Raw genomic sequence first — 19,280 nt, 5'->3', positions numbered from 1 at the left:
CTCCATCCCAAAACAACAGGATACACATTCTTCTCAAGTGCACATGGAACATTTTCAAGAATAGATCATATACTAGGCCACAAAAAGAACCTCAGTAAATTCAAAAAGATTGAAATTGTACCAATCAGCTTCTCAGATAACAAAGGTATGAAACTAGTAGTAAATTACACAAAGAAAATGAAAAAGCCCACAAACACTTGGAGGCTTAATAACATGCTCCTAAATAATCAATGGATCAATGACCAAATAAAAACAGAGATCAAGAAATACATGGAGACAAATGACAACTATGATTCAACAACACAAAATCTGTGGGATGCAGCAAAGGCTGTGCTAAGAGGGAAATACACTGCAATACAGGCCTACCTCAGGAAAGAACAATCCCAAATGAACAGTCTAAACTCACAATTAATGAAACTAGAAAAGGAAGAACAAATAAGGCCCAAAGTCAGTAAAAGGAGGGACATAATAAAGATTAAAGCAGAAATAAATAAAATTGAGAAGAATAAAACACTAGAAAGAATTAATGAAAGCAGGAGCTGATTCTTCGAGAAACTAAACAAAATAGATAAACCCCTAGCCATACTTATCAAGAAAAAAAGAGAGTCTACACACATAAACAGAATCAGAAATGAGAAAGGAAAAATCACTACGGACAACACAGAAATACAAAGAATTATGAGAATACTATGAAAAATTACATGGTAACAAACTGAATAACCTAGAAGAAATGGACAACTTTCTAGAAAAAAACAACCTTCCAAGGCTGACCCAGAAAGAAACAGAAAGTCTGAATAGACCATTTACTAGCAAAGAAATTGAACTGGTAATCAAAAAACTACCTAAGAACAAAACTCCTGGACCAGATGGTTTCACTGCTGAATTTTATCAAACATTTAGTGAAGACCTAATACCCATCCTCCTTAAAGTTTTCCAAACAGTAGAAGAGGAGGGAATACTCCCAAACTCATTCTACGAGGCCAACATCACTCTAATGCCAAAACCAGGCAAAGACACCACAAAAAAAGAAAATTACAGACCAATATCCCTGATGAACGTAGATGCAAAAATATTCAACAAAATATTAGCAAACCGAATTCAAAAATACATCAAAAAGATCATCCATCATGATCAAGTGGGATTCATCCCAGGGATGCAAGGATGGTACAACATTTGAAAATCCATCAACATCAACCACCCCATCAACAAAAAGAATGACAAAAACCACATGATCATCTCCATAGATGTTGAAAAAGCATTTGACAAAATTCAACAACCATTCATGATAAAAACTCTCAACAAAATGGGTATAGAGGGCAAATACCTCAACATAATAAAGGCCATATATGACAAACCCACAGTCAACATTATACATAACAACAAGAAGCTGAAAGCTTTTCCTTTAAGATTGGGAACAAGACAAGGACGCCCACTCTCCCCACTTTTATTCAACATAGTTCTGGAGGTACTAGCCATGGCAATAAAACAACACACAGAAATAAAAGGCATCCAGATTGGTAAAGAAAAAGTTAAACTGTCCCTGTTTGCAGATGACATGATATTGTACATAAAAAACCCTAAAGAATCCACTCCAAAACTACTAGATCTAATATCGGAATTCAGCAAAGTTGCGGGATACAATATCAATACACATAAATCTGTTGCATTCCTATACACTAACAATAAACTAGCAGAAAGAGAAACCAGGAAAACAATTCCTTTCACAATTGCATCAAAAAGAATAAAATACTTAGGAATAAACCTAACCAAGGAAGTGAAAGACCTATACCCTGAAAACTATGGGACACTCTTAAAAGAAATCAAAGAAGACACTAATAAACGGAAATTCATCCCATGCTCTTGGCTAGGAAGAATTAATATTGGCAAAATGGCCATCCTGCCTAAAGCAATATACAGATTCAATGCAACATCTATCAAAATACCTACAGCATTCTTCAATGAACTAGAGCAAATAGTTCTAAAATTCATATAGAAAGACAAAAGACCCCGAATAGCCAAAGCTATCCTGAAAAGGAAGAATAAAGCACGGGGAATTATGTTCCCTGTCTTCAAGCTCTACTACAAAGCCTAGTAATCAGTACAATTTGGTACTAGCACAAGAACAGACCCATAGACCAGAGGAACAGAATAGAGAGTCCAGATATAAACTCAAGCATATATGGTCAATAAATATATGATAAAGGAGTCGTGGATATACAATGGGGAAATGACAGCCTCTTCAACGGGTGTTGGCAAAACTGGACAGCTACATGTACTGGATTATTGTCTAACCCCACACACTAAACTAAACTCAAAATGGATCAAAGTCCTGAATGTAACTCATGAAACCATAAAACTCTTAGAAAAAAATATAGGCAAAAATCTATTGGACATAAACATGAGCAACTTCTTCATGAACATATCTCCCCGAGCAAGGGAAACAAAAGCAAAAATGAACAAGTGACACTATATCAAACTAAAAAGCTTCTGCATGCAAAGGATACCATCAGTAGAAAAAAAAGACATCCTACAGTATGGGAGAATATATTCATAAATGACATATCTGATAAGGGGTTCACATCCAAATTATATAAAGAGCTCATGCACCTCAACAAACAAAAAGCAAATAATCCAATTAAAAAATGGGCTGAGGAGCTGAACAGACAGTTCTCCAAAGAAGAAATTCAGATGGCCAACAGACACATGAAAAGATGCTCCACATCTCTAGTTATCAGAGAAATGCAAATTAAAACCACAATGAGATATCACCTCACACCAGTAAGGATCGCTACAATCCAAAAGACAAACAACAACAAATGTTGTCGAGGATGTGGAGAAAGGGGAACCCTCTTACACTGCTGGTGGGAATGTAAACTAGTTCAACCATTGTGGAAAGCAGTATGGATGCTCCTCAAAAAACTAAAAATAGAATACCATTTGACCCAGGAATTCCACTCCTAGGAATTTACCCTAAGAATACAGCAGCCCAGTTTGAAAAAGACATATGCACCCCTATGTTTATTGTAGCACTATTTACAATAGCCAAGAAATGGAAGCAACCTAAGTGTCCATCAGTAGATGAATGGATAAAGATGTGGTACATATACACAATGGAATATTATTCAGCCATAAGAAGAAAACAAATCCTACCATTTGCAACAACAGGGATGGAGCTAGAGGGTATTATGCTCAGTGAAATAAGCCAGGCAGAAAAAGACAAGTACCAAATGATTTCACTCATCTGTGGAGTATAAGAACAAAGAAAAACTGAAGGAACAAAACAGCAACAGAATCACAGAACCCAAGAATGGACTAAAAGTTACCAAAGGGAAAGGGACTGGGCAGGATGGGTGGGAAGGGAGGGATAAGGGTGGGGAAAAAGAAAGGGGGCATTATGATTAGCATGTATAATGTGTGTGGGGGTGCATGGGGAGGGCTGTGCAACACAGAGAAGACAAGTAGTGATTCTACAGCATCTTACTACGCTGATGGACAGTGACTGTAATGGGGTATGTCGGGGGGACTTGATAATGGCTGAGTCTAGTAACCATAATGTTGTTCAAGTAATTGTACATTAGTGATATCAAAATAAATAAATTTTTTAAAAATGTTACTATTACCTATAGTCAATGATTCTATAACATCTTACTAAATTGACAGATAGTAACCACACTAGAGGGGGTGATGATTTAATAATATGGGTAACTGTGGAACCACTGTGTTATATATCTGAAACTAACAAGATTGTGTATCAATGATACTTCAATAAAAGTTACTATTACTAATAACATGTCAAAATAATAATTTATCTACAAGTATTTCTATTCATCTAAAGTTTTCCAAATTAATTAGGGATTGTTCATTCAAAGTTTGTCCAAAGCTGAATTTCAGAAATCTTTAGTCCTAGGTTTACATTTATAATGAGACTCAAAGGATAAGAATTACTAAGACTAGTTCTCCAAATTACAAAGTGAAAGTGATTTATATTTACATAGTTCTCTGTGAATTTTGAGATAAAAAAGATTCTGTTTCCTGACAGCAAACTTATAACTAACAATTTACATGTCCAGGCAATTTAAAAGTTTGGAAACATCCTCTGCATATGCCATGGCAGATTAGAGCAGATTATTTTACCTTTTGGTCAGTTTCAACATTGCTAGTTCTCAACTTTTAGAAAATGAGTATTCTGACACTCAGTTTTTAAGAATTTTAAAAATAATTCTCTAGCATAGTTATTAACTCAGAAAACTAATCTAATGCATACACGTTAGGCTTGAATTTTACCAAATTTTAAATACATGTCACTAGAGAAATCAAGATCCAAACTCAGGGCAATTATGTGTTCTGTAACTGAAGTGATTATATAGCCCAGTTTGCCCAGTACTCCCCGAACTTACACCTGTTATTCCCATATTCCACCTAGCTTAAGGTTTGCCACATATTTTTAATTTTTAACATATCATTATGAATAACTGCACTCAAGTAATACAGGATGGTTTTGTTATACTCACTTTATTTTTCCATCTTCTGCCATGCTTTGTCTAGTACAGTGTGGAGTACAGGTACAATGAACAGAATTCACACCTTAGCTTCCCATTCAATCTGAAAGCCAACCCCTCGCTCTCTTTCCTGACAAAATGAAGTACACCTGCACACTGGCAACCAGAGGCAGCTGATTCTATCCAGTCTTGGGTGTTAGTAGGTGAAATGTCTGATATTGCTGTCCCTGCTAGCCGCTTACAGTACCTACCAGCAGTGCCACAGCCAATCCTCAGCCTGACAGATGCACAAAACCTCCAGGACACCATCAGCTGAGTCAGTGGAAAATGTTTTGTGTTTGTGAAAAATGTTTTGTGTTGTGTGGAAAAGTCAGTGTTTGTGAAATACATGCAGGAAAGAGATGCTGTGTGTTCTGTATAATGTACAGAGATTAATCTAAACACTCTTACTATAGGATTTTTGCTATTTATTTACTATATTGTGTGAATCCACAATTAATTATTTTGTTTAGTAACATTTTGTTTTGCAGCAATTATTATAAACTTAAATTATTTTTAGTACCTCCTTTTATGCTCAGTCCACACATATGGTCACACTACTATATAACCAAACACCTTATTCTCTATCACATTACACTGTTCTTTATTAGGGAGTGTATAGACATAACTACATAAACCATCTCCTCGCCCTCAAAACCATGAACCTGAAACCACAGCTAGGATCCATGAACAAGAAAACCAACTAATATTATATTACTATTACTACAGTAAAGCTATTTTTGTGATAAAATTACAAGATTCTATGATACAATTACTTTTTTGTTGATTTACAAACTGCTTCAGAATTGTTTAAACTCTGAGGACATCATCTGAGTTTTTAAACAGAGTTTAGGTTAAAGGAGGCAGGAACCAGTTTAAGTACCATAATAGAAGGAAATTTTATCATTGTGGTTAGGAGATAGTTATTCATTACTTCAAACAGCATACTTTGGAATATAATTCATCAAATAGCCTCTTAAAAAGTATCAAATACATTTAAACAAGTATAGGACAAGTCCACATTTTTTAAATAAATTCTTAAAATACAATTATTTTTCTTAAGTGACAGGTTGGCCCAAGTTAAAGGCAAGGTCATCTGAGGTTCCTGGAGGCATTTCAAAACCTTCCAAGTCTAAAAACACAAAACAATTTAAAAACAAAAAAACATCCCTTTTGTCTACAACAGTGCGTCCATTCTGGATGACTACCTTAACAGATGGAACAAAATCTGAAGCAAAAAAAAAATCAATTTTGATCTTTGAAAAAATGTACTGTATAGGGTTATTATAAAAGGATAGTTGTTTAATTCTCAATATATCCCAGACATAAATTTCAGGTTACCTTTCTATTCGATTCAAAACTTCAATTTTAAAATGCCAAATTTAAATTTGAACATTAGATGACCTTAAAGACTCTACATCACATGGAATCAATAAGTATTTATAAAACATCTTTAACCCAAGATATACCCTAGTCAACATTCAGTGAAGGTAGGTCTCACTTTTACTCCAACCAAAAGAGTTGCTTAGATAAAAAAAAAAAAAAAAAAAAAGTGGGAAACTTGACAAGTATCCCAAAGAACTATACTGTGAGAATCTTGCCTTAATAAAACTGAAAAAAGTCACTATGTCTAATACTTGATGTATACATATACTCTTCACATACAATAAATAGATGTAAAAAATTTTTTAAAGAAAATATAAACAACATAGGTAGTCAGCTTAATAAGATCTTAACTTCTTAACTAAATAACACTATATTTGCTCCTTAATTAAGGAAACAATAATCTCTGCTTTGGATGGTTAATCAAAGTAGTCCAGAAGAAAAAGGAAAGCTAGGTTTTAATCCCAGCGATATTTTTTCAGTTGAGGAAGCTAGAAATCATAAGGGGTCCTTTCCAGCTCTAAAATGATACTTTGTGGATAAAACTAATGAAAACAGCCCAAATACTTCTAGAGATTTTAGTTCTCTCCCTAGTTTCCATCACGCAAAAATGTCATTTTAGAAAATCCTGATAAAAAGCAATAGGTACCAGAATAGGAATTAAAATCAGCTCATTCCCCACTTTGTGAACGAGGATTTACACACAACTGTTAGAGGCACCATCGACTTACAAAGTGAGTATGGATACAATACTTGTATTTCACTTCAGAGGCAAAGGCAGTTCAGTGGTAAACTATGGAAAACAGATTCCTACTCAGATTTCCAGATGGCCCTCTTAGAAATATCTTATTTCACCTACTTTATTATGCATATTCCCCCATATTTAGGTATCTCTTTACTTGAAACATGTATAATAATCAATGGTATATCATGGTTTAATTGTAGGGATTTTTTTCCCCTTAAGAGTGAATGAAATAGTCATAGATTTGAGGAAATATGTTATTTGTCTGGGTAGCTGCTCTTGAGAATGCTCCAATTCAGCCCACATCTGATTGTTAGTATAGTCAAAAACACATGTTTGATTATACTATAAACAAAATGGACCTTGAAATAAAAACACATCAATAATTCACCTGAGTCTCAAATATATCAAACGGGTAAAGATTCTTTTTAAAATGCAAATTGACAAAAATAAACATCAACTAGGGGAGGAAAAAGTGTATATTCTACACTCCTGAGATAGATAAAGTAATTTGGAAGCTGAATCGAACTTTCCGCTGTCACTTAATTCTGTGAAAATAACCTCAAATCACAACATATTTTTCAAAGTCTGTAAATTAGGTTTCAATCTTTCTAATAGCACAGTCATTTCCTATACCAGCACAAAGATGAATCTTTCCGAAGAGTTGTAAGGCTCAAAATTAAAGAGAGAAAAAAAAGTGCTTTGCAACTTAAATAGTATACAGGAAAGAGCTGTACAAGGTTTACACTGGCTTCTGAGATCAGACACTGAAGGTTTGAGTGTCATTCAATACCCTTTTAATCCTGAAAAAAAGCTCCAACTAGTCTGAGCATCAGCTTCCTCAGTTAAAAAAGTGTATGAGCCACTTTATACTCCTTACTCCTATGTTTAACAATTACTTTTGAATGTTTACAAGGTACTAAGCAATCATTTACGGAGAGGACCCAAAAATATTTGATACTTAGGAACCATCTTTGTAAGAGAATAATGTCTGAATAAGGCACTACAACCTGATTCAGGATACCAATTCCCGCCTGACGTTTAAAATCCACACACCTGAATGAAGCTTAGTGAATTTCTTAAATCCAGGCTCTGAACATCATAGAGAATATACGCCATGCTCAAGTAAACTGCAATTCAAACCTGCAGTTTCCCGCTGGCAAAACTGACTTTGAGAGGGTCCCAATGAACTCCAAGCCAACGAAAAGTTTAACACAGAAGTGAAAGCGAAGGTGCTCAGTGCAGAAACAAGACGAAAGAGGGTCCTAAGAAAAATGTGAGTTGGAGAGGACGAGAGCGCAGAACGACCCAAACGTGCTCTCCGCACACCACGTTAGCAACTTTTGCAACAGCCCGGGACTCCCGACTTCCCCCGGGCGTGGCGGCAGCGGCTCGCGTCCCGGGTAAGGCTCCCACTGCGGGCAGGGATCCACCGCAAACACACACGTAAAATAAGGAGCGAGATGAATCGGTGGCGGGCTTGGCCTCACTTCCCTCGGAGATGGGGGAGGGGAACGTAGCAAGCGACCCGCGGGCCACTGGCCCAGACGCGGGGGGAGGAGGGCCGACCGCGGGACCGGTGGGGGAGCTGCTGCCGCCACTCGGCCCCGGGGAGGGCCGGCCTCGCCGCCGCGGACCCCCAGGCGGGCGAGAGGCATCGCGGCGGGCCTCACTGAGGACAGGCGGGACGCGGGGTGGCGGGAAGACGCGAGGACAACCAGCCCGAACGCTGCACGCGAGGCCCTAACTCTGCCCTGCCTTCGGCGGGCCCCAGGAGATCCGCAAAAGGCCCTGAGCCTCCCGAAGAGACAGGGTGAAGACTGAAAAGGCCCCCCACACACACCCCGCCTGCCTCCCTGCCTCCGCCCTGCGGCTGCTCTCCACGGGCTCCGCGCCCCACAGCGGCGCGGGGGAGGCGGGGGCCAGCGGCGCGGCCGCGGGAAGCTGAAGCCCTCCCCGACGCCCGCAGATCGGAGGGCGCAGGAACCCTGAAGCGCAGACAAAATCAACAAAGCACCTGCCGCTCCGGATGAGAAAACATGCCATAGGCCCCGACCGGGGGCTCTCCGACGCGCCACTGCCCGGGCCGCAGGGCTGCGCTGACGGGCGGGGAGGGGGGCGGCGGGAAGGGCCCCGCGCCGCGGCTGCCCGGCCCGCGAGCCTCGCCTCCTCCTGGAGGCAGTATGGCCGGGACCCCCACGCCAGAAACTGACCTTGGAGTCTCCGTTGCACAGAGCCATCGGGGCCGGGGCCGGGGCTGCGGCGGCGAAAGTATGAGACGGGGCGGGAGAGGGCCGGCGAGGTCAACGCCGCGGGCCGGGGCTGAGGAGGAGGCCTGGGCGAGGAGCGGACCGGCACGGAGAGGAGCTGGCCGCGAGCGAAGCGCCGAATCCAGCAGCAGCCGCGGAGCGCGGGCCCCAGCGCCGCGGGAGAGGAGACCAGCAGCGCGCACGCTGCCCCCGCCTCCTGCTTCCGCCCCGGCCGGCCGCTGGGCGGAGCCAGAGCCCGTTTGGCTAGGCTGCCGAGCCGCGGACAACCCCCGTGCGGCCGCCGCCGCCAAACAAGCCCTCCTCGGGAGGAGGGGCCTTCGGCGCCAGGCCCGCCCTTCGGGGGAGGAAACCCGCCCTGTCTCTGGTCGGCCGGCCCACGGGAAGAGAGGGCCTGAGGCTTCTAGACCCGCCCTCAGCACCGAGATCCGCCCCTAGGGAAGGAACCTGCCCCGCCCCCGCACCGTGTAGCGGTCAGAGGAGTCCGTAGTGGCGCGCGGGCCCGGACCCTCGGAGGAGGGGCCTGTGGCGGTAGCCCCACCCCCGCCAATAGGCCCGCCCTCCGAGGAAACCCCAAGCCTCAGAAGGCTTGGAGTAGGCCCTCCAGTCTGCAGCCTTTGACAGCTGCAAGAAGCTGGAGGCACGGAGTGGGAAGCCCCCAAGAAAGAATGACCTCTGGGGGAACACAGCCGGTGGCGCCACCCCCATCTCAGGTTGAGAGAGATGGGGGAGGCCAAGGCTGCTTTGAAGGGTTTTGGGGCGACATCTCAAGGGACGTCAAAGTGATATTTGATCCCATAGGTCCCTCAAAAGTTCTACAGCAGGTGCAGAATTTCCTAAAGAAATGGGTTTGGGAGCAGCAGTCTGGTGGGAAACTGGACCGAGGTCATGAAAGTCTGCGAAGCAATGTTTTCATTTGAATTGTCGGAAAGGGGCTGCAGTCCTTCTCCCTATTTCTTGGCACCCATGAAGACGAGGTACTACTTTTAATTTGGTCACCTGGGGGCTTAAGTCGGTGTTGCAGAATAAATAACACTTGGAACTGCTTCCAGGTAACCAAGGTTTTTTAACAAACTCTTAGTTATTTTAACAGAGCCAACATTTGCTGAGCGCATGCTGTGTCAGACTCTAGTCCAGGTATTAAGGAATCACAGTGCGATAACCCTGGCTTCCAAAAACTCATTTTATTCTAACCAATCCCACCTAGTAGTTAAGTAGGATTGATGTCTTTATCCATCTTTTACTAATGAGGAAATTGAGGCTCGTTGAGATAATGTGCCTCTTCCTCTGGGTATAGGAGGAAGAAGAAAAGGATAGACCCTTATTATTCAAATACAATAGGAACAAAAGGCCCAAGGCCCTAGTGGACCTCTGACTTAATGAAAACTTACCCTTTTTTAAGCTGAGAAATGGATACCTCAACTTTCTAAAGCCATGGATACTGTAAGGTTCTCTTGGTAGATCTGTATGAATAATCCATAGAATAGGGTCGATCCAATAGGAAGGCCTCAACTTGTATCAACAGCCACCCAGAATGTGATGTGATATGCAGGAATATGAAATGGCTAAATTAAATCTATATTAGGTAATGTATAGTTTAGATATATTCTAGTGGTCACATGTGTTTATAAAGACTATTAGCATGTACCAGAATCCTCATATTTAAAATTTTTTTCCCCGCAACTTTTGTCTCTGTTGACCCCTCCCTCTTTCTTAAACCTAGGTGTGGGGAAGTTGGGTTCCTATGGCCAGGATCCTCACTGAACTTAAACCACCTGATGATGTGACTGGCCTGTTGCTAGGCTACCACTTCCACACCTTTAGGCAATATAAGCTATTACTGCGCTACAGAGAGAGCTCGGCCCAGTGCTTCGGGCGGAGGCAGAGACGCTAGTGCTAAACCTACCACCGGAGAAAAAGCCGGGTAATAAACCCTTTCACCCCAAAGAACGTTTTGTTGTCAGTTTCTTTGGTCACACTGAATCAATCCATAGCGAACTTGCCCGGGGCTGAAACATTGGCAAGACACTAGGTTTCTCTTACTTTGTGTTGTAGAAATGTCTTGGTCCCTGTTCCTTTATCCTACAGGAAAAAGCTTAAATGTTGGTTTTCTTCCGTATTTCCATTTTAACTCTCTTCTCACCTTATTCTTCACCAGTCTTCCCCTGAGCCACTTGTTTTAAAATATAAACTTGTTTTAAATATCCTTAATAGGCTCTATGTCCTGAGAGCTCTCACTTCTGAGCTCCAGATCCATGTTACTCCATCCCAAATTAGATGTTCAGTGGCATGTTGGGCCCAATCTCAACAAGTCCAGAACAAAACTTCCCAAATTTTTATGCCCAGTCTCACTGACACCATGATATTGGAGGGAAAATATTCAGTTTTTAAGCCATGAGCTGTACTTTTACATAGGTACCCTTTATCAAGTTGAAAAAGTTCCTTTCTGTTCCTATTTTGCTGAGAGTTTTCATCAGGACTGGATATTGTCAAATGCTTTTTCTATGTATATTGAGACTGTTATATGTTTTTTTCTTTTTGCAGTTTGTTACAGTGGTAAATTACATTGATTGATTTTTGAATGTTAAACCAGCCCTACATTCCTGTCAAACTTAAAGTAATCATGATGCATTTTCCTTTATATATATTGCATTGGATTTGCCAAAACTTTGGTTTGGGATATTTGCATAAGGAACATCCATGTTTGTGAGGAATATTAGATTGCAGTTGACTGGTTTTGATGTGAGTGTAATGTCAGCGTCAAATAATAAAGTTGAGAATTTGTGTAGAATTATTTCTTCAACAGTTGGTATTAGAATTGGTTTTATTTCTTCCTTGAAAGTTTGGTAGTATTCACCAGTGAAAGTCATCTGATTCTGAAGTTTTTTTTGCAATGAGGCTTTTAACTACAAATTCAATTTAAAAAAATAGATACAGAGCTCTTCAGGTTATCTATTTTCTGAGTGAGCTTTGGCTATTTGTGTCTTTCAAGAAATTTGTGAATTTTCTCTGTAGTTTTCCTCATCAGTCTGGCTAGTTTCCCGATTGTATTGGTCCTCTCAAAGAATAGTTCTTAGGTACATATATAGTTTTTCTGCTTTCTGTTTCCTTGACTTCATGTTTAATTTGCTCATTCTAGTTTCTTTTTTTTCATAACAACAGGATGAGAAGTATGGAATGCTTCACAAATTTGCATGTCATCCTTGCATAGGGGCCATACTAGACTTCTCGGTATTGTTCCAATTTTAGTATATGTGCTGCCCAAAAGAGCACTTTTTCTAGTTTCTTAAGTTGGAATCTAAGAGCACTTATTTGAGACCATCTTTTGTAATGAGGTACTTACCTCTATGAATTTCCTGTGAAATATTACTGTAGTGATATCTCAAAAATTCTGATATATCATCTTTTCATTTTCATTCTGTTCTAGTGTCTAATTCCCTTTTAAGTTCATCTTTGGCCCATGGGTTATTTAAAAACATGTTATTTACTTTACAAATGTTTGAGGATTTTCCAGAGATCTGCTACTGGTTCTAATTTAATTTCCTTGTTCTTAGAGAAAATATTTTTGTATTACTTGAATCCATTTAAATTTACTAATATTTGTTTTATGATTAAGAATATGGTCTATCTTGGTTAATGTTCTGTGTGTACTTGAAAAGAATGTGCATTCTGCTGTTGTTGAAAGGCATGTCCTATAAATGGCAAAAAGGTCAAGTTGGTTGATAGTATTGTTCAAGAATGTTATTTCTTGCTGATTTTCTGTTCATTTGTTCTATCAGTGACTGAGAGAGGGATACTAAAATCTCCAACTAAATTGTGATTTTATCAACTGCTCCTTGTAGTTGTATAAGCCTTTGCTTCATATATTTTGAAGTTCTGTTATTAGGGTCATAAATATATAGAATTGTTATAGATCACTTTATCATTATGAAAAATATTCTTTATCTCTGGTAATATTCTTTACTTTGACATTTACTTCATCCAATATTAAAATATCATGCCTACTTTCTTGACTGGTCTTGGATGATACATCTTTTGCAATCCTTTAACCTACTGGTGTCTTTTTGTTTAAAGTGTTTCATGTAGGCAGCAAAAAATGAGGTCTTATTTTTTTGTCTGATTGCCAATTTCTTTTAATTGTATGTTTAGATGATTTATACTTAACGTGATTATTGATATAGTTAGGTTTGTGTCTATGTACAGATTCTCAAGGTGGCAAGCTGGGGCAATTGAAGGACTCATCTCTTTTGTTGCCTCTCAGTGGTCACTGTCCTATGATGTTTGATATCTACTATTTTGAAGCCATTGCTTCATATATTTTGTCTGAGTTATTTTTTTTAATTGTTTCAGGCAAAAGGATAAATCCCATTCCTGTTACTCCATATGTGGCAGAAGTAAAAGTCTGGAAACCTCTTTTCATGATTAGTTGAGGCATCTTAAATGTATACGGTTTTCCTTCCTTTATTTGTCTTACACTTCTTTTCATTAAGGGTGAAGATTGCCCTGAATTCAGAACAACTTAGGCAACATAGAATAGTGATGCCAATACTTAGAAATGTAATTATGTGGTTTCTGGGGTCAACACATGTTTTGAGAAACATTTGATAAAATTCACAGATGGAAATTTTATAGGACTTCAGATTTGGTGAGTATCATATTATAAAGTATTTATTTCTGGAATAACCCGTGGTCATCTTTTTTCATCTTTAAAAATGAATATTTTAAATGTCCCATTAACAAAAAAATTAACTTTTAACTTATGAAAAATATTAGATGTCAACTTAAAATGTGGAAGGAAGTACAAAGCTTTTCAAAATCCTTTTAGGATGGTACATGAGTTTTGTTTTTAATTGAAAACAACTGTTTTAAAATAATTCTGATCATATATCCCTCTCTCAGAATCTTCTTAATGGCTCCCCAACGCTCTCAGGATAAACTCCAAACTTCTAATAGGGTTTATTTGGTACTTGCAGATTTGGCCAACACATCTTCACTTTTAGCCTGCTCTCTAGCCACTGCCACCCTTAATCAATTGTCTAGCCATATTAAACTGCTTCAGTTCCATAAACATGACATGCTCTGTGTTGACTCAGGCCTTTTGCACATAAATATCTTCTATAATATTTCTATTCTCTTCCCTACAACTCTGAAGTCTTGGGTTAGATATTTGTTCCTCTTTTGTGCTCCTATAATCCTTCCTCTTCATTAGTACTCACTGTCCTCTACTGTATTTACCTGTTCACTTGTGTCTCTACACAGAAAATGCCTGGAGTAGTATCATCCCGTTAACAAAGAGCAAACCTATCACCCAGATACTGGTTTCTAAATACCATTGTCTGTCAAGACAAATCAGGACTTCTTGGAAAAAAGCTTGACTTCAGAACTAAGGCAAGGACAAAGTGAGCAGGAACATCTTTTTGTGCCAGGAAGTAAGGAAATGCTCAGAGAATGATGGGGATATGTCAGAGGGACACAGAAGTTATTTTGAAAGGACTTTTATTGCCCAAATCTGGGACAATATATCAAAATAAGTAGTGATAGTAAACAGATTATATCCACTGATTAAATTAGGAGTGCATCAGTCTGATTATACAGATTGATTATTTACTGGTGAGAAAATCCTTAGAATGTGAATGAATAAAAGTCAAAGGAATACTTGGATTAGAAAATCATCATTTTGCATCCATCACAGATATAATAAATTCAAGCAAGAATCATCAATGGCTGGTAGGACTTGTGGATGAAAGATGGATCTAGAATAGGGTTTTCTTTTACATGGTCTCAAAGTATTGCGCTACAAACTAATTATTAATTATACAAGGAAAAAGAGTAACTTTGTAGTGGAGAAAACTAAAGACCCCTCCTTACTCAACTGATCGAAATTAACATCAACAGTAATGAACAAATGAGCATTGTGTGTCACCTGACAGATGCGGTGAGTACAGCCCAGTATTACTTCACGGTGTCTTGCAGAAAGTGCATAATCCAACCATGAGTAAACATCAGGCAAACCCAAATGGAAGCACATGCCAGAAAATTATGGGTCTGTAATTGTTCCAGTTAAAATTGTAACAAATACCCTAAAACCTAGTGACTTAAAACAACAGTTTTGTTACAGTTTGGCAAAGGTTCAGCAGGGGCAGCTCTTCTCTGCCCTAATGTGCAGCTGGTGCAGCCCATGGCCTGGCTCCACCAGGCCTCAGCTAGAGAGGTACAAAGGCTGGGAGCTAGATTCATGTGAAGGCTTTCCACTCACATCTCTGATACCTGAGCAGGGAGACTCCACCAGCTGAGGGTTGGAATAGTTGTAACCCATCTAGCATCTCTACCTCTCTGCGGTCTCTCAGCTTCAGGGTAACTGGATTTCCAAATGTCAGCTCACAACTCTAAGGGAAAGAGATTTTTGTGGGAGAGCCAGGTATATATACATATCACATTTTGTTTATCCATTCATCTGTTGACAGGCATTTGGGTGGCTTCCACCTCTTAGCTAGTGTGAATAATGCTGCTATTGTAGTGTTGGTATATTAAATAAAAAATATCAGAATGAAACCTGGTAACTCATAAAATAGCTTAGAGTAAGGATGAAGAAATACAGGCTTCAAAATGCAGTGTGCTTTCTGTTTTTGTGTAAGTAATGATAACACTTTCAATGAAATGTTTAAACAGGACTATATGCTGTTTTCATATATTAAAATCACTTATCTTCACATAATGTCCATGAATTTAGTATTCTGGCAATAAGCATCATAATACTTATACAAGTACAGGGCTCAATTTGTAAACAATGGCTTGATGTTTTAAAATTTCAACATATTCCTAGTAGTCAGCTCTACATTCACTGCCTCAATTCAACCAAGATGCCACAAATTTGAGATGACTAGAAAAAAGCAGTGTGGCTCAACTTTAGTTAGGGACTGTTACAAAACTTTTCCTGAAAGAAGAAACTTCATAGTCTGCCTTTCCAAAGCTACTCCCATTTTATCTAAGATTTCTTTCCCTGGAGGTGGTGGTAGTTGCCCAAAGTCAAGTAATTTCTTTGGGAACAACTTGGTGGAAAAAATAGGTAACTAGTTAATCAGCATTTCAAAAGACAACTTTTAAAAAGTGAAAGTGCATTATAAAGATACCCAAAATAATTTCAGGGTGGGGCAAACATGCTTACCCAATATTCACTGAATGTCCTTTCTCTCTCCACTTCCCAGTCTCCCACTCGCACATTTGTTATCTGTTTCTCCAACTTCCTCCATCCCTTAGCCAATTAAACACATCATCTTTGTCCTGGTGTTCATTCTCATATTCTCTGTGCCTTTCAACTGGCTACAATATATACATGAAAAGAATGTTTGATTGTGGGGGGTTGTGTTTCTTTTTACTTACTTATATAGAATTAAATAATACATTTGAAAGTACTTACTAAGTGATAAAGCACTTTACAAAATGTTTCTTATTTTCAGAGTATATTCCCATGCCTCACACATTGTGGGTACCCAATAGATGGTTATCAAATGATTTAGTAAAGCATTATATACTCTGTTTTTATTTTTACAGCCATGTACATTAGAGGATGAAAAGAAGGGGAAATTTTTCCAGCAAAAATACAGGTATTTTAATCTCTAAAATGTATGGAGCACATTATATATAATAAATAAAAACACACTAAAACTCCAATTACAAAAGAGGAAAAAATTCACAAATTAGGCACTATAAATAATAAAGATATTTTGGTGTCACATTCCCAATCTTCTTAAGTCCCATAAAATAACAGAAGAAATATTTAGAAGCAAAATATGGCAATATTGGAAAACCAGATAGATAAGCAGAGAAAAATGTTGCTCCTAGGGATGCAAAATGGCACAACTACCTTAGAAACATTTGGCCATTTCTTGTAAAGTTAAATATATGTTCTCATATGACTCAGCAATCCTATCCTAGGTAATTTCCCAAAAGAAATGAAAACTTAACATTTACACAAAAACCTATATGCAAGTGTTTATAGTGACTTTATTCAAAATTGCCAAAAGCTATAAATAATCCAAATGTCCTTGAACTGCTCCGTGGGTAAACAAACGCTGGTATATCCTTATAATGAAAAACAACTCAGCCAAAACACAAGAAGGGGCAGTGGAGCAGAGAGAACTATCAATAAAGATGACACATAAATGAATCTCAATGCATTATGCTGACTCAAAGAAGCCAGACTTAAAAAGTTACTTATTGTATGATTCCATTCATATGACATTTTGGAAAAAGCAAAACTATAGGGAGAAAAAAAAAAGATCATTGGTTGACAGAGGCTGGTGGATGGAGAGGTTGCCTTCATACAAGCACAAAGGAATTTGTTGAAGTGATAAACTGTTTCGTATTTTGATTGTGAGGTGGTGGTTACACAACTGGTCAAAATAATTTGTATTTATCAAAACTCATAAAGCTGTACACTAAAAGTTAACTGCATTTAAATTATGCCTCAATAAACCTGACTATTCTGCAGCCCCCTTCCCCAAAAAAATGCAATTAAAAATTCTGAGGACTATATAGATGTATACATATTATAGTGAACTTGAAAACCAGTTGAGCAATTTGCAACCACACATAGTTATACAAAGAGGCCACTAGATGGTGGTACTAGGTTTTGTAATTGAGCCCAAGAAAAATTGGATGTTTAGAAATCACAGGCCTGGCAGTCCAGCAGTTTTTTGGAAAATTTCCCATAAATCCACGGCTCTAACTCCTGCTGTTTTGCCTTGGGCTGCATTAGTTTCTGTGTTTTTGCTAAGCCCGGTCTCCTAGCCTTCTACTGATTCTGGAAGGCCATCAATATCCTTCCAGTAAAATTCTGTCTCCTCTGTTTTTGTTTCTATTTTTTATTTTGTTTTCTGAAACAGATTGAATAACAGAACTAATAATGGCTCTTAATTTATTTTTTGTTTTTCTTCTTACTTTTCATTATGGAGAATTTTGAACATGTACAATATAAACAGGATAGTATAATGAATCTCTTACATACCCTCACCAAAGTTCAATAGTCATTGATAATCTGCTACTCTTAATTTATCAAACTTCCACCACCCCAATCCTCAATTGTTTTTTACAGTCCTTTTTAATTAGATAAAATTTAAATATTTTTTTAATGCATAGACTTTTTAAAAAATAATCTTATTTTTTTAAAGCAGTTTTAGGTTCACAGCAAAATTAAGTGGTAAGTACAGAGAATTCCCATATCCCCACTTCCCCACTCATGCATAGCCTCCCCCATTATCAATATCCCACAGAGTGATACATTTGTTACAATTAATGAATCTCACTGACACATCATTATCACACAAAGTCCATAGCTTACATCGGAGTTGACTCTTGGTGTACATTCTACAGGTTTGAACAAATGTATTATGACGTATGTACCATTATAGCATCATACCGAGTTGTTAATCTACCCTAGACATCCTCTGTGTTCCGCCTATTCATCCCTCCTTCCCACTAATCCCTGGCAAAATGCACAGATTTTAACTGCACAATTCCAGTTTTTTTCCAAGGACCTAGTTTGGAAGTTTCCAAAACATAAAGCAAAAAGAAAAAGGAAAATCATAAGAGAAAACTTAAGAGATAAATCCAGTCAATGACAAAAAGTTTACTAGGAATTCCAGGAGTTAATAAAGAGGAAAGAAAGAAAAGAAAAAATGGAATATATTATAAAAGAAAATTTCCCTAAATTCAAGATATGGAACTTTGTTCAAAAAGGCCTAATAAATGTTGAATAAGATTAATAAAAAAATACATGTACGTGTCTTCATACATCATGGTGAAAATTCTGAACTCTATGAAAATGCCACAATCTTCCAGAAAGAAAAAACAAGAAATGAGCAAAAGAACAAAAATGGATTAATATTAAATAACAATAATATAAATTCATACATTTTTGAGAGCTTCAGCCTCCAAATGACAAGAAAAAGAAAATATTTTAAAATATATATCATAAACATGAACATATGCTTTTATCATTAAAAGAATACAAAATAATTGTGTATTTTGTCATATTGATATAGACTGATAAGTTTGATAACAAAGCTGATGAGGTGCAAATAGAGGCAATTAATCAGTTAACAGTAATAAATAGGTATAAAACTTTTGGAAGGGCTATTTGGCAATATTATCACACTTTAAATATACATTTTCACCCAGAAATTTCACCTCTAAAATATATATGTATGTATATGTGTGCGTATATATATTATACATATATATGTAATTTGGGAGTGAAGAGTTTGGGGAAAACAAACCACCAAACTAAAAACCTTAAAGAGCCTAACTAGTCATCGGTATTATCAGTGTAAGACTGGTAGGTAATTTTAC

At 38.2% G+C, this 19,280-nt stretch overlaps 1 protein-coding gene and 1 non-coding gene across 2 annotated transcripts in view; both read right to left on the bottom strand.

The window, feature by feature from the left end:
* GMPS (guanine monophosphate synthase) overlaps positions 1 to 9,199 on the bottom strand; it is an 80,316-nt gene extending 71,117 nt beyond the window's left edge. The window contains exon 1 of the mRNA XM_036904137.2: positions 8,877 to 9,199. Within this exon, the coding sequence (XP_036760032.2) occupies positions 8,877 to 8,903 (27 nt within the window). The 5' untranslated portion in view covers positions 8,904 to 9,199. The remainder of the gene's footprint in view (positions 1 to 8,876) is intronic.
* A 2,897-nt stretch (positions 9,200 to 12,096) lies between these two features.
* LOC118922023 (U6 spliceosomal RNA) lies at positions 12,097 to 12,203 on the bottom strand. Its single transcript, XR_005028603.1, has one exon. It is a non-coding gene; the product is annotated as a U6 spliceosomal RNA (small nuclear RNA).
* Positions 12,204 to 19,280: the final 7,077 nt, after the last annotated feature.

This window comes from Manis pentadactyla, chromosome 1 (genome assembly GCF_030020395.1).
Source record: "Manis pentadactyla isolate mManPen7 chromosome 1, mManPen7.hap1, whole genome shotgun sequence".
NCBI classification, from domain to species: Eukaryota; Metazoa; Chordata; class Mammalia; order Pholidota; family Manidae; genus Manis; species Manis pentadactyla.
The sequence above is the reverse complement of the archived record's forward strand: the minus strand, read 5'-3'. Positions and strand labels throughout refer to the sequence as shown.